General features: G+C 44.6%; 1 protein-coding gene across 1 annotated transcript in view; it reads left to right on the top strand.

The window, feature by feature from the left end:
• ehbp1 (EH domain binding protein 1) overlaps positions 1 to 27,484 on the top strand; it is a 156,379-nt gene that overhangs the window by 120,620 nt on the left and 8,275 nt on the right. Inside the window, 4 exon segments of the mRNA XM_076285956.1 lie at positions 916 to 1,042; positions 3,207 to 3,307; positions 6,120 to 6,243; positions 26,944 to 27,043. Of these exon segments, the coding sequence (XP_076142071.1) occupies positions 916 to 1,042; positions 3,207 to 3,307; positions 6,120 to 6,243; positions 26,944 to 27,043 (452 nt within the window).

Raw genomic sequence — 27,484 nt, forward strand, 5'->3', positions numbered from 1 at the left:
AATTGGCCTTAGAAAAATACATTTTAACCGCCATCTGTAAGAACAGTTTGTGCAGAGTGCTCCGGTCTGTCTCCCGAGTCAACTAATGAGACCAGTTTCAGTCTGAATAAGTACATGAACTGATTGGATAAAGAGCCCTGAGAAAAGTGTTGACACTGCCTCTCTCCTCTGGCAGTTCAAAAAGCCGACAAGAGTGCGTGCATAGTTATCACCAGGCGTGCCTTAATTGACGAATTGTTTTGTAGACAGAATACAGACAGAATACACTGTGTGTGTGTGTGTGTGTGTGTGTAATACAGAATACAGACAGAATACACTATGTGTGTGTGTGTGTGTGTGTGTGTGTGTGTGTGTGTGTGGTCTTTATTAGCAGTCTGATTCTGTACACATGCCGCTGAACTATCGCTGGCACTAACAATGTTTCGCCTGCTCGGTCTCGAGCAGTGGAACGTGTACGCTAATTGTGAATTTTATTACGCGTTTCCCCCCTTTTATTATCGTTGTCGTGAGGAGAACGCGATTCGGGAAGCCGTCGTTTCGCTTTCCACCCCGCTTGGCTTATTGGGCAGCACTCATCATAATACATTTCAATGTGAAGTTGATAGCGAGTCGTGGGCGCACAGTTCCGACACATGTTCACTTTGAAAACAATAGCGCTTTTAATTTGCATAATCTGAATAAATTTTCTGGCTGGGGCTTCTGTTGAAAGTCGACTTAATTGCCATTTTTACCACTTCCTTTTTTTTTAAACTCATTCCTTATTTGTCTTTAGAGCGAAGGCTTATCAGAGATGCATGGAGGGAGTGTTAAGACAACCTTCTGGATTAAAAAAGAAATGTCACAGCATTTTCAAAACTGTGTGTCTGCGTGTGTGTAAATTGTCTTCTGCTGATGGACTGTTGTTTGTGTGACTAGGAGCTGCGAGCAGAGCGACTGCGCAGGGCGTCGGAGCGTCTGCGCAGCCCGGTGGTCTTCAACAAGGAGTCAGCCGTCAGGAAGACCCAACTCAAGTCCTTCAGCCAGTACGTGGAGACCAGACCAGGTGAGCTGCCCTCTTGCCCCGATGGTGTCTGAGGACACCTTTTTCTACCTCTCTTTCCTCAACACAAAAAACCTTCCTAGACCTACAGTAACCTACATATTAAGAAAAAAGCCCCTAGTTCACAACAGCCAGTTAAAGAACCTGTTCACCACAGCAAGTTAAACAACCTGTTCACCATATCAGGTACACAACCAGATTTCCCTGTTCTGGATGAAGTAGGCCTATGTCTGGCCCCTCCCATCTTGGGTCCACTGCAGTATTTAAAATACATATTTCAAATACAAAAGAGTATATTGTAATTTGTATTTTTTGGGGGTTGAAGAAAATTGCTCTGTATTTTGTATCAAAATACTAGGTGTATATTTTTCTAATTTAAAAATACTGGCAAATATTTTTGGTAAAACATATGATGACATAAAAGTGCAAGACAATGAAAGTACTGTAACCTCAGACTTGTGCTGACAATTTTCCCATTACATTACATAATGCATTTAGCAGACACTTCTATCCAAATCGACTTAAGGGTCATTCACACCAAGAACGACAACGATAACTATAACCATAACGATAAAAGCGTTCACACTGAACAGCGATAAACAAAGTCTCTCCTTGTTAATGAATGTAACAGTTAACATTTGATGGGTTCTGATGGCCTATTAGCTTTTTATCGTTCTAAAAATCGCTCTGAAAGTGATCCCCAACAATATCGTTCTTCATGTCAATATCATTATAGTTTATGTGTGAACGTCGTCATTCATAATAGCGAGAACGATATTTCTTTAGTTATGTTCTGGGCTATCGTTCTGGGCCTTTACAGACAGTATGACAAGGGCCAACTTGCCTCGGAGCAACTTTGGGTTAAGTGCCTTACTCAAGATCTAGTGCAAGATAAGTAACATGTAGGTTGCTCACACACAATACACTTCCTATCACACCAGCGTCAAGTTTTTTGAAAACTTTAATCATCAGTTTCACCAATCATGCTCCAGTCACCAATCATGCTCCAGCGGCGAGTTCACAACACATGATTGGCATGATGTCTTAACAACACACCATATGATTGGCTCAATGTATTCACATGTCGACATTTTGCTGAGGAAGGGGTGGGATATGTGTAGACAACGGCCCCATGCATTTCTATGGAGGATTTTTTGAGTGTTGTGTCTCCTCATTAGAAAGTCTTTGGTTAAAAACCAACTAAAAGGGTAATGCTACTTCCTGATCAACAGCGTTGCACAGTGCAATATCAAGCAATCTCGGCATGCATTGACAATGTCACAGACTTTGTCTCCACTTTGTACCACTTGACAAGTTCAGTTGTGATTTTTTTGAGTACATCTCTGATACAGTATTTAGGCTATGAAATGTAACAGGCAGGTCAGCATAGTTGTTCTGTTGACTGTTTGCAGATTTATGGCATATCTCATAGGCAGAGAAAAGCTGTTGCTCTCAAACACTGTCCAGTTACTAAACAGAGTCAGCGTACTGATGAAGGAATAGATTAAATAGATATGGAATGTTGGCAGTGATTTCATGCTCCCTTTAAAGAGTATTTTTAGTATTTTCAAAATACAAAAAATACTGCATTTTATTTTGATACATGGCATGGCTACTATATTTTGTAGATCATTTGACACACTTAAATTTAGGATATTTGTTATTTTATTGTAAAATGTTTGTCCATCCCTGGCGATTAGGTGGTAGTCACAGTGGCTGTGACCGTGGTGGGAGGTGTTGACAGTTGGGGTGGATGTGTGTGTGTTTAAGGAGGGATCGCGTTTGCAGGAATCCCTGAGGAGTGTGAGGTGATGTCCAGATGTTGCGCCTCTGCCCACTCTGTCTACAATCTTAAACACAAGGCCACCGCCTCCACACCTGTGTCCTACTGTGTCCACACCTAGCGGTCTTCAACCACCCCAGTTTAAGACAAACACAAGTTGAATTTACACAGTCCTAGTCCTTTACTCCAAACACACACTCACACACACCTCTGTCTAGGTTGATTAAGAAAACTCCACAGTTATATCAATCTCAGAGGTCCACCGCTGAAGATCAAACGACCCTCCCAAAGCCTTGTCTTTAGCTGCCTGTTCTTTTTTTCTCTCTCAGATGTTAGATCTATCTGTCTGAAACATCTCCCTCTCCCTCTGTTTCTCACTTTCAGAGGTAAAGCGTCAGCGATCGGTGCCTGAGGACCTGAGGAGGCCGAATGAGGAGCGCGCCGCGCTGCCAGAGATGGAAGGACGCCGGCCGTATGAAGATGAAGTACTTAATTGCATATTTCATTCGTTCACCCCTGCTCTTTCTTTTCTCCATGACTGCGTAGTCTGATAATGTTGATAACACGTACTGGGACGTGGTGGGGTCCCTGTGAGACACACACACACACACACACACACACACACACACACACACACACTCCCCCTCCTGTCTTCCCCTCCCCGATGTCAATCTGCGGTCCCTTAAACCCTGAGAGAGCCTCACGTCAGAATTAGCCTGCACCTCCGTCAGAATTGTCAGATTACAAAAAGGGGAGATGAAAAGGAGCGAGAAAGAGTGAGAGAATATGCAACCCCTTTTTTCCCCTTCCATCCCCAAAACTCTGAAATCACGCCATCCAGTGCTTACTGTGCACTCTCTCTCTCCCCCCCCACCCCCACCCACCCCCGTCTCTCTCCCCCAATCACCCCTTTTTAGAGGAAATAAAAAGATATTTCTATCAGAGGCCATTTCTTTTCCCTACACTCAACTTCTCTACAGAGAGAGGGAGGGAGGGGGAAAAAAAAAGATTTGCAGTATTGATCTAGCGCAGCTGATTTTTAATTATTACAATAGTTAGATACTGGTGAAGGCAAGCCCGGGATTGGCGCAGGGAGTCAGGTCACTGGAGACTGCCGCGGATTTCCCATCCTGCCTCCTCCGGTGGGCGGGAGGTTAATGGGTGTTCAACCTTTCCATTATCCAGATCAGCCAAGAATTACCAGCTGAATGATGTTTGCATTAATATAATATATATGGTAATTTCTTCACTTAATTAACGTGAAGGCTTCTGCTCGGCAAGGGGGGAGTGGGCTGATCATGTGTAAAATTGATTTGTGAGGGAAATATTTGATAGAGCGCGGGGCGAAGGGCTGGCTCGCCAGCGCGGGCTCCTCTCCTCTTTGATGGACAGCTCCTGGAGGAGCGCGCGGAGGCAGAAAAAGTGCTGGCCTGGGTGGAAAAAAATACAACTTTTTTTTTCCTCCTCTTCATTCTTTCCCACCCTTCCACACACACACACACACATCACATCACATCACCTCCTCAAAATGCCTCATACACACACATACACACACACCCACACACACACTCACTTGACTCGCACTTCTTCTCTTTCCCATTAAAAAAGAGGATGCATCAGCAGTAAAAAAAAATATATATTATTTTCCCCCACCCAAATATAGTTATAGCTGTGAATTTAAATAAACACCTGCTTTTTTCTCTCTCACCCTGCTACACCCGCCCACCACCCACGCCACCCCACCCCACCCCCCTCCACACACACACACTCACCTCATCCCTCGCTTTTGAGAATAGCAAGTAGGAGAGAGTGGAGAGGGGGAGTGTGGGGGAACAGAGGGGAGGGGTAATTGAGCTCTGTATCACAGACACTCAATAATAAGCATGGCTTTTAATTAAGGTCATTCCCACTAATCAGACTGCCAGGGTACCACCCCGGTAGGCGGAGGGTGCTGTCACATGGGGTGTGTGTGTGTGTCTCTAGGGCCCTCTAAGATAGAGCAGTGATGTATCCTGAGGCCATGCCCCACCTTTTCTCGTTTATTTCAATTTTCAGATTTATTTCAATTTTAGCCATGCGGCGGCACCAGTATTAGCCAGGGTAAACAGCAGCGTGACCCCACTCAGCCCCCTCAGCCAATCATCCGCCAGGCCTGACTCAGGCTCCGCAGGGTCACCCGGCACTTCACTCCGTCTCGACAGAGAGTGTGAATGAGTGTGTGTGTGTGTGTGTGTGTGTGTGTGAGAGAAAGAGAGGGGGTGGCAATGAGTGTCTGTGTGTGAGAAAGGGTGTTATGTATGTGTGTTTGTATACATATACATAAATGTGTGTGTGTGTGTGTGTGTGTGCATGCATGTACATGTAGGGGGGCGGGCACAGAGGGATGTAAGCCTGGATTATAAATCTAGATTATTTCACAGTGCTCACCGAGCAGGACCTGCAGTCATACATTCATTTTCATTTTAATAACCTCCGCCACCCCTTTGCTGTCACACTTTGCTCTCGCGTTCGTTTATTAAAATGCACATGCAGCTCAGAGTCAGCACACACACACACACACACACACACACACACACACACACACACACACACCAAAGTAGCTTTGAGTGGCACATGCTTGCTTTGTTTCCAACAACATGGTGCAATTAGATAGCATTCAAATGCAGTACAGCGTTGGAGTCTTCTTCAAATACTGTTGTCTTTGGCCCAGGCAGTGCTGGTAAGAGGGAGTGGTGTCGTTGAGTCTGCATGTTGTTGAATGAAGAAGGTGGTATCAGTGTGAACAAACAGCAGTCGCGTTGCTTTCTTCACCCATCAACGTAGCTCACCTAGCGGGGCTGTTTGATGAGAGAACAACAGAATAAATAAAAGCAAAACAACAAAAAAAATAGGACCAAACAATGGGAATATCTCTTATCCAGTTATGCTCAGTGCAAGTCTCCTGCAACATGCAGACGCACTCACACACACACACACACACACACACACCTTAATTCAGAAAGGAGTTTCAGAAAATACACTCTTTTGACTGACTTGTCTTTTGCTCTCTATGTTTCCCTCCTCCCTTTCCATTGTTTTGTTCTCCTTTTAAAGGTTTTAAATAATGGTGGGACTGACCAAAAAAGAGGAGACATCTACTGTTTAATACTGTACGTGACTCAGACCTGACAGTGGATTCTTAACCCGCCCTTTCTCTCCCCCTTTTGCATCTCTCTCTCTCCCTCTACCCCTCTCTCTCTCTCTCTCTCTCCCTCCCTCCTTTTCCCCTTTTTTCCCCCCGTTTGTTCTTGCTCGCAGAAAGCGTTCAAAGACACCAGTCAGTATGTTGTGGGAGAGCTGGCAGCGCTGGAAAGCGAGCAGAAGCAAATTGACACCCGTGCGTCGGGTGTGGAGAAGAGGCTGCGCTATCTCATGGACACAGGTACGGCGCCCAATTACACTGTAAACAGTTTTGGCAAATTGAGCGTTCACAAACTCTTACGGAGTTTGGGAAGTGTGAATCTTTTTGAAGCCTGAATGTTGGGGCCGGGGGAAGAGGGAGAGAGTGAGAGAGAAAGGGAAAGAGTGGGAGGGGAGGGAGGGATGGAGAGAGAGAGGGAGAGAGAGACAGGAGGGTTGAGGGAAGAGAGAGAGAAGGGGTGAGAGAGGGAGAGGGGGAGAAGAAGAGGGGGGGGGGGGGGACCTGCCCGGGAAAATGAAAAGGCTCCGGATGGCGGCAACCTCTCTGGGCCCTGGCGATAAGGGAGCCTTCACGGGAAACGATAACTGGCCCTGATAGCGGCCGTGAGCCAGCAACTATTGAACAGCGCGCTCAGCCATGCAGAGCCCGAATACATCTCTGGGCTTCATTGATAGGCTGCAGCAGGGGGAGAGGGGGCAGGAAGGCAGGGCGGAGGGGGAGAGGGTGGGGAGAGAGGGGGCGTGTTGGGGGTAAGATGGGGAGGGGTGGGGAGGGAGCATGTGGTGGCAGGGGTAAAACAGGAGGAGTGGGAGGGGGTGTGGGGGAGTTGGACCCCCTGAAAAAAAAAATGATGCAAGTGGCACACACACACAAACACATACACAGATACACACACACACACACACACGTGTAAAGGCAAAAGAAGGGAGTTCTTTGGTGTGGGAGCGATCTGGCAGAGGGAACAGATTTGGCTGGCTAAAGCCTTGTAAAAGGGACATGAAACAGTGTGCCGAGCATGAGGAGAGGCTCCATTGACTCAGTAAACTGAAATTGGAGAACAGCGTCCGGTTTACTGATACCAAACAAAATCTTTTTTCCCCCTGCACCCCCCCCCCCCACACACACACACACACACACACCATCTAGACACACATCATCCCTAGCTCTCTCCATACTTAACCCTCACATGGTTTGTTTTGGAAAGTGCAAGGAAGCCAAGAAAGAGATACGACAGAAAGAAAGGAAGGATAGAACAGGGAAAACAGCCATAGCATTTAAACGCCTTGCAATATCGTGACCATCTGTCCTGTGTGTGTGTGTGTGTGTGTGTGTGTGTGTGTGTGTGTGTGTGTTCACCTCTCACTCTGCAGAAATGAATCCCACTGTAAGAATTTGTAGCGCCACTCTCCCCCCCCCCCCCACCTTGCGTTACTGTACACACCAACGCCCCGGCCACATTTCTCTCACCTGCTGCAGGTGATGGCACCTGTTTGGAGGTGATTTACGGCCTTGACGCTGTCTGTGCCGTTGCTAGAAGGGCCTGAAATGAGAACAGAAGTGAAAGAGAATGTCGCAGCACCACAGCTAGAATAAATAACTAATATTCATCGTGTGTGTGTGTGAAAGCAGCTCAGCTTAATGTGCTTACAAGCACCTGCTATGAGTGGCGTTTGGAGAGCGTTGATAGTCAGAGGAGCGTTGAGCAGACGGTGTTCTGTTTGGGTGTGAGGGGAACGGGATAGCACAGAGGCTAGAGGCTCTTCTGCTTCAGCCAGGCTTCAACTCTGAGGCATCTCCCCCTGTCTCCTACCTCCAGCGTGGATTTGCTGAAGTCGACGTACCCGCTAGTCATGGCCCAGTCTTAAAATGCTGCTCTTCGTCCCCCCCAGTTGCGTTTGCCTCCTTTTAGCAACATCCCTCACAACGCTCACCACCCACAGTCATACAGAAGACCTTTAGGACGTGCTACTCCCACGAGGTACAGACATGCCAAGAGAGATCACGTCCACCTTGTGCCCAGGTATTCAGGCTACACACCCTGCCTCAGCCCTCATCGCTTTTTCAAGCGAGGCGTGTGGTCAGTCGCGGCGTCGCAGATCGTCTGTATCCCCCGGGGGAAGTGGTGAGGCAGCAAACTGGCTGGACCTGTACCCTCAGCACGTCTCCGGGGCGGAGTTGTAAATTGTCGAGGGCACACACCTGTCTCAGGTGTGTGTGAGAGACAGGTGCATGCAGAGGAAGGGGGAAGCATTCACTTTTACTCTCTGACTGAGATTAGACACACACACGCAAACACACGCACAGACATGCCTTTTTGATTTTTTTATGTCCAGACTTTACATTGTTTCTATGTGTATGTGGATTGGTGGGAGGTTACAAAAGGTTGACACATAGTTTCCAAATGTCAGACAAATGTCATGCCATTTCTAGTAACTGAAACTTAATAACACCCTTCGTACACTATCACGAAAAACAATTGTGACATATCCAGAAGCATTAATTAAACACAAGGTGCCTAGTCTGAGAGCGATGTGTTATTTTGAAGCCCTAGATTAGACGATAAGGTAACCCCAAAAGTATGTGGTTTGATGTTTCGGTGTCATTGTCATAATATCTCCTAGCTGTAAAAGGGCCGATGAAAAACAGTGGACAGATCTTAAGGGAGGGCGTCATCCACATCTCATTTATGTGTGCATAGCTTCAGTAGCTTTCTCTCTCCTTCTGGCTCCCTCTCTCTCCTTTCTTATTTTATTTTTCCCTCTTCACTTTCTCTCTCCCCCTCTTCTCTCTTCTTTCTCTCTCTCCCCCCCTCTCTCCCTCTCTCTCTCTCCCTCTCTCTCTCTCTCTCTTTGCTATCTCCAGCTCTCCTCCCCCACCTCCCTCTAGATTATGCACAATGCAGAATTCTGCAATTTTCCATTGCATCGTCTCCCCAGATGAATTCAAAGTAATTGGGGTGGTTAATTTATTTACTCAGAGCAGTTCACAGCACATTAAATAATAGAGATAATTGAACAAGAATTGTCAAGTGTCTTCTGATATCAGACATATTACAGAGGGGAATGCACATAAAAACTCCATTTCTATGCAACCATTGTTTATGGTAATTAAGTACACAGATTTATTCCTTGGTTGCCTTCCAAGCTTATGGCAACCGCTATTGTTGTCTTCTATTAATATGTAATCAGTAAATAGTTTAATTTTCTAATCTGCAGTTTGAGAATTCACTTTCTAACAACTCTTAATTAGCACAGTGGCCTAATGATGCTTTCGGTGATGGAAAGGCAGGGGCATAAACAGCTCGCCGAGGTCTGGGGAATTTCAATTCCTGGGGTGCCGTCGGCTTAATGAACTTGTTATTCCCGCACCAAGGGGAGCGGTGTCCTTCAGAGTAGGGCCGCATCGAGATCGCCCACAAAAGCACCCACGCTTAATAATATTATTAGTATTTATATTATTATTATTATAATTATTACTATTATTATTATCATTGTGGAGGTTGCTATTCTCTGTGCTCTTCCGCCTGTTTATTTGTCCTGTTGTGTCCGCCTCATCTTCATCACCTTCTTTATTCTAGTTATTTTCAAGTATCTTTTTCAACTGTTAACACTTTTATTATTGGCATTGATGTAATCGCAATATTGTCATTTACGTTTGTTGTGGCAGACAATCCTTCCTCCTTGTACCCCATAATCTTTGGAGGGAAAGCATCAAATGCTTTGTTTCGATTGAGCTGTAATATATTGCATTGAAATGCTGGGGTCAGGTATTGTTAAACACTGCAATGTTATCTGTCGGCCTTGTTGGAGTTTTTTATGTCCCCCTGAATACCTGGGCTCCCAAACCCTCCCCATTTATTTATGTATTTATTCACACACATGGGACTTCAGATTGCTTCATAACCTCTGCAACAATGAATGCAATTATCCAAATAATGGCATTTAGCCACACTCTAAGCTGCCCAAACCTACAGCGCGTCAGATAAAAGATCAAAAAAGGAGAGAATGAGAGCAAAGAATGAGTTTTAGTCAAGATTAGCATATGTTTAAAAAATGCACTTGACACCGATAAGACTGACACAGGTTTTATTGCAACCTAATCCCCCCCCCCACACACACACACACACACACAATTGCTACCTCTGCCCCCTCCTTCCTTTCTTTCCTTCCCTTCTTTTATTTATTTATTTTTTGTGCGACTCGGAAACGGAAATTCATACAAGGAGGATATCAGCGGCTTAATGCGTTCCACAGACAAGCCATCACTTTTCTCCCCGCACAATAACAGGCCGCCTTTCACCTGTGAGCGCGACTGTGCCCATTCAAATCACCCCGAGAAAAAGATCCCCTTTCTTCCCAGTCCCTTTTATGTATTCTACATGTGGCCCATCTTATAGACATATGCACTCCTGTCATTGTTAGCATTACTATGTAATCTCTGCTCCATTTTAAAAATGGCTTTTTTTATTATTCATATTTTTTTTCCTCTGCGTTTCTTTCTTTCCATTCTATGTTTTATCTCATCTGTTGATGTTACTCCTCTTGTCTTTTTGTCTCAACTAAAACACAAGTGCTTGTGGGTGCTCTTCGAGTTAAAACTCAGACAGTAGCACAGAGGGGAAAGAGGAGGGAGAGAGAGAAAAAAAATAATTGCCGGAGTTGCAAGGCGATTTCGTTGTTTGCTCGTCTGTTTTGTGTTTGTTTATTTATTTATTTTTCCCCGCCACCGAGCTGTGAGTTTTTAAGTCACAGCCCCTGCATTGGCTAAGCAGGCATCCTCGTAGTTAGCCCCTAGTTTGACTAAAGATTTAAGCTGCACTACGTGAGTGGCATGGACAACAACTCTCCAGGCTCGGCAACACAAACAGCCCTCGTACAGCTTTAAGTATATTATCAGGCCGCTTCTTTCAGAAACGTATTGCTAAAGAAGCTTAACATTAATTATTGTAACTTTGGGAAGATTACATCCACACCGGCCTTGTAAGCGGAGGCATACTCTTCTTGACCTCCTATGCAAGAGCTTAAAGACACAAGAATGGCATTTTACCAACTTTAATGGGATAACCAGTATAATCTTTCAGCAGTAAGAGAAGAAAAAGTGTTCAGAACATAATACCCTTTACTAGTTCTGAGAGAGAGAACATTTCTTTTTTGTGTGAGAGACTGTGTATTTGTGATGCCTGTATTGCAATCGGCACATGCTACTTTGCACTGCAACATTTTTTTTATTTTTGAATGCACAAAACTTCATTCTGAGCTCTTCTAGCCTGTGTTTTTCCCCCCAGCTCCCTGTCCATGTTAGAATATGCATGGCGAGTCAGTACCTTTGTCCGTTTCTTAATTTCCGAGCGCAAAAGACTTCATTGAAATTCCTCCGTTCAGAGTGTGCCCAGCGTCCAGCGCGAAGGGAGCCGCACACAAACGCAGGAATTTTTGCTCATAAAGCGCTCTGCTTTTATCCTGCCAGCCAGCAAAAAAAAGCACTGCAGGATCAGAAGCTGGCCGTTTATATATGGAGTTCTGTAGTGCACCAGGCACAATGCGTTTCACTCCAAAGAGTTTTTTTTTCCCCCCTCCTCCCCTTGCTTCTCACTGTGTTGTCAGTACAGAAAATGGCTAATATTTCTTAAAATGTACTTTTGGTGAGTTTAAAAGGTGTCCACTGTTGCTGCTTTACAGGATTAGCTCTAATAACAAAAAATGGACATCTCATTTGTGTTATTGCACATCTTAGCCGTGAGAATTGAAAAAACAAACTGCCACGATAAAGTTTTTCGCTCAAGACTTCAGGGCCGAATTAGGTCAGAGAAAAGATTGGGTTAAAAAAAAAGAAAAACTCAGTTTATTTAGTCTCCCGGGCCATTTGAGTGTTGGAGTGGCAAAAAAGGAGAGGAAAAAAGCAGCAGCAATTTAATTAGTTAAGTTGTTTGGACTCTTCGGCAGCTTGCCACCACCCTTTTCACTCCAAACACACCCGACCCCCCCCCCCCCCAACCCAACTTAACTCCGGCCATCACTCCCAGATGTGCAATGATTTCCCTCTTTTTTTTCCGGGTTGGTGTCAGCCTTTCAAACATTCTTTAACAGTTGGATGAAAGGGGATTTTTAGGAAGATTAGTGAACGGGATCCTCCAGGCATTGTCTGAAAATCTTAAGATAAAGCGCATGGGGTGGATGGAGGGCTGTGTGTTGAGGGGGAGTGGTGTCTGATAGAGTGGTGTTTGGGTGGATGGATTGAGGGGCAGTGGGGAGGTGTTGGTTGTAAGAGATAGAGAGCGCATTGAGAGACGTGTAATTTAGATTTTTTTTAATAACTGCACGGAAATTACGACAAGCCACTGTCACACAGTCTCTCTTGTCCAACCCCCCCCTCCCCCCCATCTCTGATTTTCTCTCTCCATCTCTCTCTTCCTTTACCTCTCTATCTCCCTCCCTTCCCCACTGGTTTCTCTTCATCCCTGGTCCCTTCTCCCTCTCCCTATCTCTCTCATCCCTGGCTCCCTCCCTCTCTCTCTCTCTCTTTATTCTCTCTCTCTCCCTCTCTCTCTCTGTCTACCGTGTGCCTGTGTTGCAGGGCCACAGGCCTGCAGTCCTCCAAATAGTTGAAGCAAAATGCTGGTACATGCAGCAGCGCGGGCCGCCACTGATATGGCTGATTAGCATTTTCAAAAGGAGGGACAATGGCGGCGCTTATTATAATCTCCCCCTTTCTGCTGGAGCGTCCCGGAGCCCTTTCATCCGGCCGCCGCCGATAGCCCCTTCAGCTCCGCCACCACCGCGACGCAGCCAAAAAGCACGCTGAGCTCCAGAGCCAATCACTGGATACACACACACACACACACACACACACACACACACACACACACACACACACACACACACACACACACACACACACACACACACACACACACACACACACACACATACACACACACACACACACACATACACACACACACATACACACATACACACACACATACACACACACACACACACACACACACACACATACACACATACAGAGCCCCACAGCCCCAGTGCCGGCCAAATGTATTTAAGGACCAGAGTTGTTTTGCCTCTGTCATTCATTTATGTTTGTTTTCTTTGTTTATAGATGAGTTCATTGTTGTTTATTATTTTTATTAGTTTGTTTGTTTATTTATTGCTGGTCTGGCTTGTGCCCCATCTGCTCCCCCATGCTCTTACTTCAGGAATTTGCCTGAATTTGAGTGTTTATTCATGTTGCCCCCACCCCCACACCCCAAGCGCATTTGTTTTCAAGATTCCCTGTAGAGGATATACTTAACACTGTGGTTTGGGTGTGGGGATACATTTGCATAATTGATTATTATTTAGTTTACAAATTGTGTCCTGACGACATAATTGAATTGCAGCAATGCAGTCAATTAATAGACCTTTTCAAATGGTAACTGATGCAGCCACACTCAACAATTAAGTGTAATGACCGGGGGTTTGGCCATAATTACTGCATTCACTTGCAAACCAGTCTGCTATGCTACCTCTCTTGCTCATTTCCTATTGTGCTCATCTCTCAGGGACACATATTAAAACAGCTTGCCAGGGACACTTTATTTTAATTTAAATGTGAAGTTGCGCTAGTGGTACACAAGCCAGGGCAGTTTGTCATCACAGTGGAGCTGTTTTAAATTCCTGTCAGTCTTGGGCTCAATGGGGTTATGTGTGGTAGAGGTTTTACAGGGCCTGAGAGAGAGAGGGGGGGGGGGGGGGGGCAGAGGGAGCGTAAAGAAGCACACAAGGTGTGCTGTGCACACTTAAGACAAAAAAAACTCCTTAACCCTTAAAGGAGTACCGTCACACCGGTGTGATGGGAATGTTGAGAAATGAACGTTCTAAAGAATATCTGGGTTCATTGAATTCAACATAGAATTTTAGAACCTTCAATTGTTGCGGAACTTAGAACGTTCAAAAACCTACACCTTTAAGGGTTAAGCAAACCTAAAGAGATTGAGAGAGGTGAATAGGATGGTAGAGAAGGGGGTGGGCGGAAAAAAAAAAAAAAGAAAGCGCCGGAATCCACAAAATCAGAATTTTCAAGGCGTGAGCTAGTGGTGTTAGCACAGCCATTACTCCCCAAGCTTAATTCATTAAGCAAATTGGCCGGTAAGCGTGTTGGCCTTCTTGAAATGCGTGCAATATGACACTGCTCAAATTTGTTCTAACACATGGCCTGGGGAGCTGGGCCGAGCCGCACTAATGGAGGGGGAGGAGTCACTTATGCAAAGAAGAGCGGCTGGGGGGCTACCGGCAACTCCATTGTGCCTTATCTGTCCCAATAGAACCCCCCCCCCCCCCACTCCCTTTCTCTCCTCTTTCTCCTTTCTCAATTCTCTCCTTTTCTTATTCTCTCCCCTCTGTCCTCCATTCTCTCCATCTCACTCCCAGTACACCCCCCTACACACACACACACACACACACTCACACACACACACACCTGATAGTCCTACCACTGCTCAGCATGCAACAGTGTTTGGGAGGCCGTCTCACTAAACTTGTAATGTCAGTGATGAAGTAGGACAGGCCCGAGTTTCAGTAATTGAATGTGTAATTACATGGTGTCTTCACTTCTTTTACTGTTATCTGTGAGTTGTATCTCTTTTATCAGGCCTTGTTTTTACTGTCGCCTAAGCACTTAATAGCATGCCATTGAGTGTCATGGCAGAACTAAGCTGTCGGATATATACGTCATTTTTGACATTAAAGTAAGATCTTCAGCTCCAAATGCAAGAAATGAAAGAACAGCATCCTATGAAGTGCCTCTAGCCACTTCAATCTGTCCTCAGAAAGTTACATTTTCTATGCAGCTGCTTGTGTATCATGTACTCAGGGTCTGGTCGGAGCATAATCAGCTGACTTGACCGTTTCTCCACCTCGCCGTCACACCCCCTGCCGCTTCTGCCAGACTCTGCCACCTCAGTGTGTGTAAATACACAGACAGAGCAAACCAAAGCGCCGCAGCTTAGCAGCCACCTGTGAGATCCCTGCTCTCAGCGCACGCTTCTCAGGCACTCTAATCTAGCCCTCCAGTAAAGGCCTACTTTATTTGCAAACAGCATCTCACATCGACATCATTACTATGGATTTTGTAGACATCAGTGTTATTCACTGTTCAGAGGTATATTGTCATATATATTTTATTTTGAGTCTGTTTATTTATTTATTTACTTTATTTGTCTTTTTTTTTCAATCCATGTTTTAAAAATTAGGTATCTCACATCCCTGACTGGAATGAAACACTCTGTTTCACTTTTCTGTTTTCATTGCGGCACGCCATTGCTTTTGTATAAGCATAAACACAAAAACCCAGACTCAGACAGCATAAACAAGATTCTTTGCTCCTAGCCAAGTTGCACACCACGGCATGGTATGCTGCCCTTGTTTTTGGCTGAAAGAAGGGGGGGGGGGGCAGACAGACAGAGAGAGAGAGAGAGAGAGAGAGAGAGAGAGAGAGAGAGCGGAACCGTGGCCTGTTTCGGCATATCCCTCTTGGCCCACTGAAACATTTGGGGGGGCTCTGGCGGCCAAACCACAGATACATATGCATGCACTCGCTCCTCACTACTGGAAGCCCCCATTTTTTTACATATACATGTGTGCTCGAGGACCCCTGCATGCAAGCAAGCCTTACCCCACTGTTGGCTAATCAGGACCCCAACTAGATGCATTGTAGCCCCCTATGCAAATCTATTTACATTGGAATAGGGGGACTTGGGGGATCCTCCTCTCCAGCAACAAAGTTGGAGAAAGGGGGTAAAAAAAAATACCCAAGGCCAACAAATAAATGAAAGTTTGCCTAAATCCATGAGATAATGGGCTCTGTGTTAGGGCTAACCACAGAGAGGAGATAAACAGAGGGGATTACTCCTGGGTTTTGCATCAGTTGCTTTCTGCTGGGTGGCCTTACTTGTCAAAAAAGGGGACAGAGGGAAAGAAGGAGAGAGAAGGGGTGGTGGCGGGGGGGGGAGAAGAAAAAACGTTTAACGCAAGGACGTTCACATGGCACATTGAGAAAAGGAGTGCTTCTAATTCCATCAAAGCTGGAGGAATCAGTCATTAATTTATTCTGACCCACCCCCCCCCCCCTTTTACCTCCCCCCAGTCCTGCTTTGCTCTGCTCTCCTCTCTCCACCTCTTCTCTCTTTTCGTCATTGTTGCCCCCAATTGTTGATCATTTGGGCAACATCTGGTGCTGGAACCCAGCAGAGGCCAGCGAGCTCACTGCAGACGGCCCCTGCCAACAGACGGACTCCTGAGACAGAGGGGGGCAAAAAGGGCAGAAGAAACAGTCATTCAGGTTTTTGCTTCTCAGTTCGTGACTTGTGTTACCAAGGGAAATAAGTGGTCAGTGCAAAAAAAAAAATGAGAGGGAAGGAGAAGGGGAGGGGCTCAGTAAATGTAGATGGATTGTAATTTTAAAATGGTTAAATTTCTTAGTTTAAAAAATATTTCTCGATGCGTGAAATTTTTGTTGAAGTAAAATAAGTAAAGAACCTCATCTGAAAACATGTCATCAGTTTAAAAGGATTATTGTCAAATGAATTGTAAAATCCACATGGCGTGCAGAGATGCTTCAATATAAATGCTTTAAAAAACAAAAACCCATATGTTGATTTGGTTCATTACCGAATCATGTTTGTCTCCTGACTAGTCAGTCGAGACTTTGGAAGGCTGAAGGCGATTGAACAGCTTGCATGGTGCAAGGCGGCGTTTGAGTCGGAGGCCTTTGAGAGGCAAGCAGATTATGACTTGCATGGTGACTCCTTCCAGCTCTCTGGGAAATGAGCTGTTGACATTCTTCGGGGTCATCATCCAAGATAGCAGGCCAAGCACAAGGATTTAGCAGATAAACCCATCCAACTAGGCCTTTATCCGTTTCACTACAACTTGGAAAGGCCGGGGCAAGATGGAGGCCATTAACAGGGTCTGCTTTTTTCTCTCCCTCTCCCGTCTCTCTCTCCCTCTCTCTGTCACTCTCTTTTGCGGTCCCTCTCTCCCTCTCCCACTCTTTTCCCCCCACCTCCCATTCATCAAAGCACCGGCCGTTTATTTAGCCTGCTCACTGATGTACTTTAATTATGTGTACACACATACTTGCACACGCACCTGCTTTGCGAGTGTTCTGATACGTGTAGTTTTGATGGGATTAATATATGTACATGAGTAGTCACACATGTAATTGATGGGGAGAGCATAAACCATGCAGTGCTGCAATTGTGGCTCTGTATTTGAATTTAAAACATGTAGGTTTTCCCCCATTAATGGCCACCATTTAATAATATACATGGAATTCTTTGCCCATGCTCTTACCAGTCGAAATATTTATTAATGGAAAGTCTTTGGCAGGAGATACTAGAAAAAAAGGAAGGAAGTAGTTATTTTTGCTTAATCTTTAATATTTTGGTTGATGAATCTGACCATTTGCAAGAAAATTCACCTTACATGGTCCTACCCGTCTTGTTCACCTTATATTCAAATACACCAGAATTAGCGATGACATTTAAACCTATTAGTTTTATTTTTACCCTCCGTATTTCATGAAAAAAAAGCCTTTAGAATTTTTTTTTTTTTTTTTTTTTTTGTACTTGTGTGTTTTTTATATAATTCTCGCATGCAACCTGGGGGCTAGCGGCTGCCCCTGCTGTGTGGCAGTCTGGGGGGAAGACAAAAGCACAATGAGGACCGAGAGCTTACCACCAGCCGTTCTCTCCTCTCTCGTTCTACTCTCTCCCTTCTTTCTCTCCATTGCTTTCTCTCTCTCTCTCTCTCTCTCTCTCTCTCTCTCTCTCTCTCTCTCTCTCTCTCTCGGGCACTCTGGAGTAGGCCCTGCCGTATAGCTGCGGCCTCTCCAGCACTGTGCCCATGCTAATGAGACTGCTCTGATCTCCCCTTCGCTTCCCATGTTTTCACCATCTTCAAGGACCACATGGCGCTAGCAAAATAAAGACAACTAAATGAGAATTTTTAACGCTTTTTGTGTCGCCGAGTCCTGAGCCTTTTCAGCCGCTGTGCTCATTAAATATTCTCCCTCTCTCCTGGGAAGAAAAGACGTAAAAAGGGGGGAGGTAAAGAAAGGTAAAATGTGCAACAAGGAGTCGGAGGCAAAAGGAGGACGAAAGGGGAAAAAAGATGAGGGGGGGTAGGGAGGAGGTGTTGCTAGTTATGTAGCTCTGAGGAGATATTAGGTCTACATGTAGACGCCAAATGACTCGCAAAGGGAACAAAGGATTTGAGGGGAGCTAGGTACAGAAAAAGGAAATCATTGATCCATTGCGTCCACATTAAATTCATTCCCTCATTACAACCGTCCTGTGGAACTTAACCAATACAATCAGTCCTTTTTACCATTTTTTTGTGACAAATGTCGTAGAGCTCCATAATATCAGTGACACTTCTTGGCAGCCACTTGAAAGGTCCCTAAACAAGGGTGATGGATAAAAGGTGAAAGAGGCCTATATGCCAGGCCAGGGTCCCCACTGGCTGCTCCGAGCCCCCCCTCTCCTCAATGGAGTGGGGGTAGTAACAGGCATTAGCGCTGGAGATCACTAGTTAATAGGATGATGTCTTTTAGCCATTGTTATGAGATTATTAACCGGGATAGGTTTTTCTCTTCTCATCGGTGGCGGGCCCTTGGAGAGCCTGTTGAGCACAAGTGCTAAAATACGGTGTCGGTGCATTGTCCTCGTAGGCCTTGTATGGCCCCCGAGAAAAGCCTTTTAATGAAACACCTTTTCTCCCTTTCCCTCTTTCTTTTCCCCGAGCCTTCACCAGGTGATCTTTCTCTTTGCCGGATCTCTCATCTGCCCCTCGTACAATATTAATTACCTGAAGTGTCCTGCTTTTCACAAAAGGCCCTTGATTCTGGCTATGTGGTGAACACACTGCCCTGGCGAACCCTTGAGGAGACCCACCGAATGAAATCATGGCAATAGCAGCAATGATCAAAATAATAACGAGCTGAGTAAAAGGGGGCACCTCGATCGCCAGTGTTTCCCTGGCAGTCCAATAGGGTCGTGCCTTTATTTTGTGCTCTCTCCTTGAGTTTTGCCACTGTTATGAAGGTGAAGGGCTCCACTAATAGATGCTAATTGCGCTAAAAATTCTACAACTGCGGTTCTCTCTCTTGGTTTCTGTCCGTTTTCCCAGAACCATTGAATTCTCTTTTAATTCTTTGTGGTTAGTGCTTAGATTTTTTTTGTATTATTGGTTACATGGGTTTTTTCTGTTTATTAGTTTAGTAGTTATTGGCAAATAGAACTACTGCAATGACTACGTTAGCAGACTTCTGTTGCATAAAAAATCCCTTCCCTATTCATTTAGCAGAGATTACATGTCATAACAGTTTTAGTTTGGTCAGGTTTTCGTCATTTATTGCCAATCATCTTTTATGTTTGTTTATTGGTATTTTGTATTATTTGTTTTACAGTATTAGAAGAAGAGGTTATATTTTATTTTCCCCCTGTGCTGTGAGATGAATGAATCCTGGCCCCAGTGGTTAGACCAAGATAGTGGACTTGCTCTCTCCCAGATGGGAGATACAGAGATGCCATAGTCTGTCAGTCGGTGATAATGTTTATTGATTGAAAAAATACACACACACACACTCACACTGCAGATTTGATGGTGTGTGTGTGTGTGTGTGTGTGTGTGTGTGTGTGTGTGTGTGTGTGTGTGTGTATGTGTGTGGTGGGGTGTGATGCGAGGTAGTGTGGTTTTTCATGGCTATGGGTCGTTGAAAGCCAACAACAATATATACTGCACACTTGACTTGCATCCCTTGACGGCAAACTGTTTTTAATAATGAATTCCTACTGTAAAGACAAAAGAAAACATCAGGGAGATTAGCACAAAAAAAAGCTGCGTATGTGTGAGGAGTCGAGAGGGAACTTCTCTCTTTTTTTTCCCAGAGTGAAATGATACGAAACATTTCAATCGAAAAAGAGAAATCTATTATCCGAGTGTTTGTTTTACCCCCCTCTCCTACCCCAAACCACACACACATACTCACATATATAGTGAGCCAAAAAGGGAGAGGTGTGATCCGCTGTTAGCTCTGGGGTGTTTGCTGAGGGCTGTTTGTGCTTCTACGCAGTAGGGAGTGATGAGAGAGAGAGAGAGAGAGAGAGAGAGAGAGAGAGAGAGAGAGAGAGAGAGAGAGAGAGAGAGAGAGAGAGAGAGACACACACAGAGAGAGAGAGAGAGAGAGAGAGACACCATTGTGGCAGAGGAGAGAACCTGTCTGTCCATGCCTTTCTCACACGGTGCACACGCTCAAACAATTACATGAAAGGATGGCACGATAACCGTGTATGTATAGCCAAGACTTTCCTCTCATTAAAAGGGACTTTGGCCCGGGCCAGACACAGCCAGTGGATTGTCCCCCTGCAGTTAAACACAGCCTATGATTATGAATTCTTGCTCTACTTTTTTTGTAGCATTATTATTTTTGACTGTGTTGAGTTGCGGGGTGCTCGGGAGGGTTAAGCCGAAAGGCAAGCAACAAATGATAAATAACAGCAACAGCAGTGCAATTGAAATCCTACTTGGTTAGGGGCCTGGCATTTTGTAAGGGAGACTGAGCGAGAGGGAAAGGGAGGTGGTGGGGTATAGGATGAACTGGTCAAAAGGCCCTGGTATCCTCAGAATCATTTTGATCATTTATTAGTCCTTTCTCTCTGGTATTCACTGATAACCTGCAATGAAAAATTCCCACTCAAAGATTCCCGCTCAAAGATTCCCGCTCATGTCGTTTGCTTTGCTCCATCCAGTAATATCTATACATCTGCATGGATACATATCTAGCAAACTAGTTATCAATATAAAGGTAAATATAGACTATAAATAAATAGGTCATTTATATACATGTGTATGAAGCTGTGCATATATATACTATGTTTGTGTCCTTGAAATACCTTTTCTGTTCATGTGCATTAATTAAGAGCTTGTCTATGTTGCTCAAAATCTCTACTGCATATGCATTTCTGTATCAGAAATAGTAACAGCCTCTGGGATTTGGATTGCTCAAAGACACAGTGGCCAATGAAACCAAAACGCAGAGAGAGCATGAGAGAGAGAGAGAGAGAGTGAGAGAAGGAGAGAGACAGACAGGAGTCTGAGGTTAACCAGTTTGACTTAAACAAGAGCAAAGGCGTTCTCTATCCGTTTTGCAACTAGTAGCGGCCTCCACCCTGGCACAATAGCAGCACCGCTTTATCCAGAGATTAGGTATTGTGGCTAAAAGCTAAACTACCTTTCTTTTTCCCTCCCGAACGGAGCGCGGCTAGTCACCACCCTTTCATTCCCCAGCTAACAAGACTGCTCCCCAATGCAGAGCCACTCCAAGTCATTAAATCAATCCTTTTGTACTTACCATATTCCCCTCCAGTAATGGCGCCCGATCTGATTATGTGCTTCATGCATATTCAGAAAGAAGCGGCGACAGCCCTTTAATGAGCTCTTACTTAATCACAGGAAACAATGTTCATCTTGTTCTTTTTTTTCTTCCCCTTTCCTTTCTTTCTTTCTTTCTTTCCTTCCTTCTTACTGCTTTTCTTTGCTCCCTTTCTTTCTCAGTTTTTTACTCTCTTTCTCTCTCTCTCTCTCTCTCTCTCTCTCTCTCTCTCTCTTTCCTGTCCTTAAAAAACATCTTCACAACATTAGAGCATGGTCACAACAGCAGTGTGTAATGAGGAGTCTACGCGGTGTCACTCCACTCCAAATAAATTGTAATGTTCAAAAAGTGACTTAGCCGCGGAGAAGTTGAGATCTGCCCCCTTAAAACTCCGATAGACAAATTGGATTACTGGGTATTGGATTAAACAGAAAATGGTTGGATAAGAAATGTGAAGCGCTTGCTGTGATCACAAGGTTTAATATATTTCTTTTCTTTTTCTACTTTTCCTTTTTTCTTTTCTTCCTACTCCTCCTCCCCCCCCCCTTGCCCCCCCCCCCCTCCTTCCACTCTTTTTGGAGGAAAGGAAATCCAGGTCTTTTTAACAGGACGCGCCAAAATCAGCATTCATTTGTAATTGTTCTGGTAGCATAATACAATTTGCAGATTTTTATCTATCTCAAATGAGGTGGGGAAATATGTAATTAATCTAAAATAAGGCAAAACAAAACAGTCCTCCCGTTGCGTAAGTTTACTTTTAAATTCTAATTTAAGCTTTTATTATTATTATTTGTATGGGTATGTCAAAGCAGGGGACTTGAGATATTTTTGTGGGCTTTATGTGTGATCTGATCTGACATTTAAAAAAAATCAGCACAGCCTAGTTGGTGGGTGATCTGATTATCATAATGTGTTTAGAGTTTATAACACAATAACACTGAAAATTATCATGGTACCAGTGGTTAAAATGGGGGTAATTGTTTTATAATTTGTTTTGTAATTGTAAAATACACACAGGCACTTCAATTTATTTTAGGGGGGGACGTGGTTCTCTTTACTATTGTATGTCTGTGTGCGCGTGTGTGTGTGTGATACATTTAATATCTACCTTATAAAAATGCTGAGACACTCACAGTCAAATATTTGTTAATGCTGATACAGATATAGAACAGAGAGAGAGAGAGAGAAAAACACACACACATTGATAAAACAGTTGTTGGTTATGTACCAGCCAGTAAAGGACACCAGAGGAGAGTGTCACATTTATGACTACAAGGACTTAAGTATATTTATATATCATGTATCAATAGAGCTGTGGCTTTAGTCCAAATTTGCAGACCTATATTAGGCTACTCCCTTGGGTTATAGACAGGACCTGTTCTATTTGTAACACTCTCACCAACATCCAGTACAAAAATTGCACATCCACACAAAAAACTGTACAATGCACTAGTGTCTATGATCACTTTGGATGGCAGTATCATTGGCAGTTATTGTTTGCCTGGACATTTTCATTATAACTTGGTGACCTATGACTTTGCTAGAAATATGAACGATTGAAGTGGAATGGAAATTGAAGAGCAATAATGACATAATGGTAAAAACAACAAAAGGCTTGCCAAGTGTAAAACAAGTGCAGTGACATAAATATGTATTTAATGTACTTCTATTCATGTTATCTATTTAATATAGTAAATGACAACAATCTCTGAGGTTCTGTGGTATTGTCCTGGAATTAAATAGCATTATTTCATAGCACATTTGTGGCATTCGCCTCAAGGTGAATTTCTACCCATGAACCAGTAGAAAAAATAGTGGGGATTTTTTTGTTTTTATTATTATCATAATCAAAATAGAGAACAGTAAAAAAGGGGTTATGAATATTATTTATTTAACTTTTTTATATTATGAGTAATCTTCAGAAGTAGAAAAGGATTTATTTTTTTGCTTACAGACTATTTTTTCAATTAAGATTTTATACCATGTATATATTTGCTTTAATAAACATTTTCATTGTTTTTGGAAACATAATTATTTTGTAAATATCTCAATTTTACACACATTTTTGAGATCTGTATCTTCCCTTTTAAGTAGTGTTTTAGGGCATAAATAAAATAAGCTTAAAGCAGCATAGTGCGGAAAAGTTGTCATATACCAAAGCAATTCAGCCTTTGAATGAATCTGTGTGACCAAATTAACTAATCAGACACAATAACATCAACATAAACAAAGGCTTCATCCTCTACTAGTTAACTTCAGAAAGTAAAACCTCAGCTGAGTCGAGTTGGAGCGAAGGAGAAAGGTCTCCCCACTCCGTCGCTGAATAGTAATTGGGCTTGTGGAATTTTCACTTAATGAAGCGAGCTGTGTGTCCTAGTGTGGCCCAATCACCGAGATCAAAGGTTTGGTCTGCAGAATAGGGGGCGAGAATGCCTTCTTGCCTGAGTCAGAAGTGACCAGGGTCAACGTTCAAGGGTTTGGCTCTGGAGTGTGTGTGTGTGTGTGTGTGTGTGTGTGTGTGTGTGTGTGTGTGTGTGTGTGTGTGTGTGTGTGTGTGTGTGTGTGTGTGTGTGTGTGTGTGTGTGTGTGTGTGACTTGACACAAACAGCAGAGGACAGAAAGCCCCTCTACAAGTGCGCGGTCTCACACACACACACTCATTCTTACACAGCCTGGGATGGCCGTTCGGGGGGTAGGTGGGGGGATGTTGCCGTGGTCTAATCCCAAGTCCCTCCACAATGTCACACAGGCTTAATATTAGCGTTTATTATTTGCTTGTTTTATTTGACCGTGCCGAGTCACAATGACCTGTCAGTGCATACTTTATCCCTTCCAAGCTGCGCTGCTATGGAGGAAAATGTTAAAAAAAGGAAAAGAAAAAACATCCTCCACGGTAATCCAATGGACTGATTCATTGAACTTTTTTCTCCTCTTTTTTCACCCTCTCTTTCTCCCCCTCTGTCTGTCTCTCTCTATTCTCTTTTTTTTATTAATAAAATGACACACATCTGGGCAAGGGACAGACTTGAGAGAGACTCCCCCTGCAGAACAATCCTGTGTTTCGGCTTGGGGTGGTGGGGGGAGGGGGGTGGGGGGTCGGCAAGTGACAGGGCTTCTACCCGCCAGAGCCCCCCCGTCGGGCGGCGTTGCCTTTGTTGTGGCCCGTGGATTTGTCTGTCTCACATGACCGGCGTCACCGTCACATGGGTGCCAAGTCCCCACCACAGAGGCGAGAGCAGGAGCAAGAGGGGCAGAAATGAAAGGAAGCGAGGTAGTCAGAGAGAGAGAGAGAGGGAGAGGGGGAAGAAACGCCATTCTACCTCCCGCCAGAGCATGGGTGACACTGGATCAGATTAAGTCCCTAAGAACTAGGGGTTCGTTTCAATCCGACAGTAGCCACACATTTTGGACAGTGTAGTAATAGACCTTCAAATATCGCCATTTAGATGTTCTGCGGTTTAGTTGCATCGGTCAGTCTTGCAGGTGTTTTATTGCATTCAAATGCACCAAGTATTATAGTATTGATAAAAAAAAGTGATTGTTATTTATAATCATGGCAACTTCATATGAAATATTTACTACTTTGATTTTAAGTTGATGCAAGTTGGCTGCATATTAAGGGAGATTAGTTGTATTTTTTAATATGCGCCCGTGGTACCAGCCCTCAGCTTGACTCCTTGAGCTTGTAGATCAGTCGCTATTAAATGATTCACAGTATGATTCCCAGATTGTTTCAGAAATCTACGGCACTAATGGATAACCTCGGGTCACTCACGGTCCAGGTCACCGGCTCCCATCAGCGAATGAATATTATTTCATGCTTTATGGCGAAGTTTGCCATGCTGCACACACTTTTGCTGTGGCCAGGGTTTTTGTGTGTGTGTGTGTGTGTGTGTGTGTGTGTGTGTGTGTGTGTGTGTGTGTGTGTGTGTGTGTGTGTGTGTGTGTGTGTGTGTGTGTGTGTGGAGAGGTGTAAGCTTCTGCATGCCAGCTCTGCTGGCCCTACAGAGCCCCTCCAGAAGAGGTGGGCTTATTTGTCTCTGTCTGTGCCCATTAGCAAAGCACAGGCTGCTTTTTTTCGCAGTGACGTTCACTCGGCTTGTTGATTCTGTCGGTGCAAGGCTGTTTTCACCAAGGCACTGAGGTTTAGAGGTGATTACGTAAGCTGAGATCTTTCATCTCCACGCCTCACACGCCACCTCCACCTTCGTCGGCCCTCAAAGAAATAATTAGCGTCAGTGAAACATTTACGATGCTGCGTGCCGACTCACAAAGTCTTGCCTCCTGCTCCTCCTCCACCATTGCTTTAAACAGCTGAGTCGAGCTGGAGTCCTCACGTCGACCTGAAGGCATAAACACGCATCCACATTTATTCAAGGCGACACTCGCGAAAATCCTAAGTATACACATGAACACAGTCAGACGCTGGCTTGCAGCAATGCATTTGCTTCACCTGAAGTCACCGCACACAAGCTTACTTATTCGCACTGTGTCATTTGCAAACCGTGCCCCAGTGAAGAGGTAATGTCGGCCATGTTGGGATTTCTTTCGCCATCCTCCTCAGCCCAGCATCTAAGCCTCCAGTGAGGGCGACGTCTCGCCTGCGGTTTAAGCAGCCGACGTTTGGCACACGTTCCCTGTGTATTACATTAACGTTGGGGAGCATTAGACCCTTCGGATCTTACAACCATGCTGAGCCAGGCCTGAGAGAGCCTCGTAAATGCTTAAGCTCTCCCGCCACATGGCCTTAAGTGTGTGTGTGTGTGTGTGTGTGTGTGTGTGTGTGTGTGTGTGTAACCCTGCAGTAATCCCTGCTTTTAATCCAGCATCAGCTCAGTCTTATTGACAATGGTTGCCGTCTCGCAAAGTGTCTCATATTTTGCCTCGAAACACACATCTGGCTGACTTCCTAACTTCCGTGTCAATCTCAGCTGTTGTGCCGAACCTGTCGGATAATCTCATTTGATTCACCTCACTCAAGGGGGTGGGGAAGCGCTTAACTTAAACGTATCTGTGTGTGTGTGTGTGTGTGTGTGTGTGTGTGTCGGATGATCTTCTGTAAATTCTTGTGAGGTAGGAGCTAAGTCTTCTGCACAGGTGTGATGTACAACAGGATTGTTTAGTGTTTTGATCCTGTTTGGTTTGTTCCACTGGCCCTCTAATACACTTTCAGTTAATCCACTATGAAAAATAAACGGCTTTGTGTACGCTGTAGATATTGTGTCATAGGTATTTAAGCCTATGACGCTTATATAAGACATGCAGACACTTGATATTTATGCTCAGCTGTGTTGCGGTTACTCCTGCTGAACATACCAGGTTATGTCACTCTGCTTGAAAACAGGCAGCCACATGGTAGAGTGTGTGTGTGTGTGTGTGTGTTTGTGTTTGTGTGTGTCCATACCGTATAATCTCCAATCTCCTGCAATACGTTAACGTTAATGTTTAGAGACGGGCAACGGGGGGAGGAAAAGACACACTAACCTGCTTCTTGTGTTCTTCCTGCAGGGAATAACAAGGAGGAGGAGGAGGCCATGATGCAAGAGTGGTTCATGCTGGTCAACAAGAAGAACGCGCTGATCAGGAGGCAGAATCAGCTCTCTCTGCTGTGAGTTCCCACTCTCTCCCCGCGCACCCCCTCTCCTCTCCTCTCCTCTCCTCTCCTCTCCTCTCCAGCCCTCTACTCTCCTTTCCTCTCCTCCTCTCCTCTCACCCCCTCTCCTCTCCTCTCCTCTCCTCTCCAGCCTCTCTACTCTGGCCTCCACCACCACACGTGGGGCCAGCTACCCACTCCAGCACTCTCTTCTCCTCTCCTCTTCTCTCCTCTTCTTCTCTGCACCTCCTACTCTACCACTACTGCTGCACCATGATCATGTCACTTAGACACTCAATTAACCAGTCGTTTTCGTGTACCAGCATTTTATATACCTCAAAATGAAATTATTATACATAAGTGTAATGCATAAAGTCAATGCCAAGCTTGAACTGGACAGATATGTATTGCATATATGTGACATGAGGTGTATATATTTGTTTATTTATTTTTATG

Source organism: Alosa pseudoharengus, unplaced genomic scaffold (assembly GCF_046254945.1).
Source record: "Alosa pseudoharengus isolate Yale_2024_CS ecotype anadromous, Long Island Sound unplaced genomic scaffold, YU_APseudo_1.1 YU_APseudo_1.1_scf_15, whole genome shotgun sequence".
Classification (NCBI taxonomy): domain Eukaryota; kingdom Metazoa; phylum Chordata; class Actinopteri; order Clupeiformes; family Clupeidae; genus Alosa; species Alosa pseudoharengus.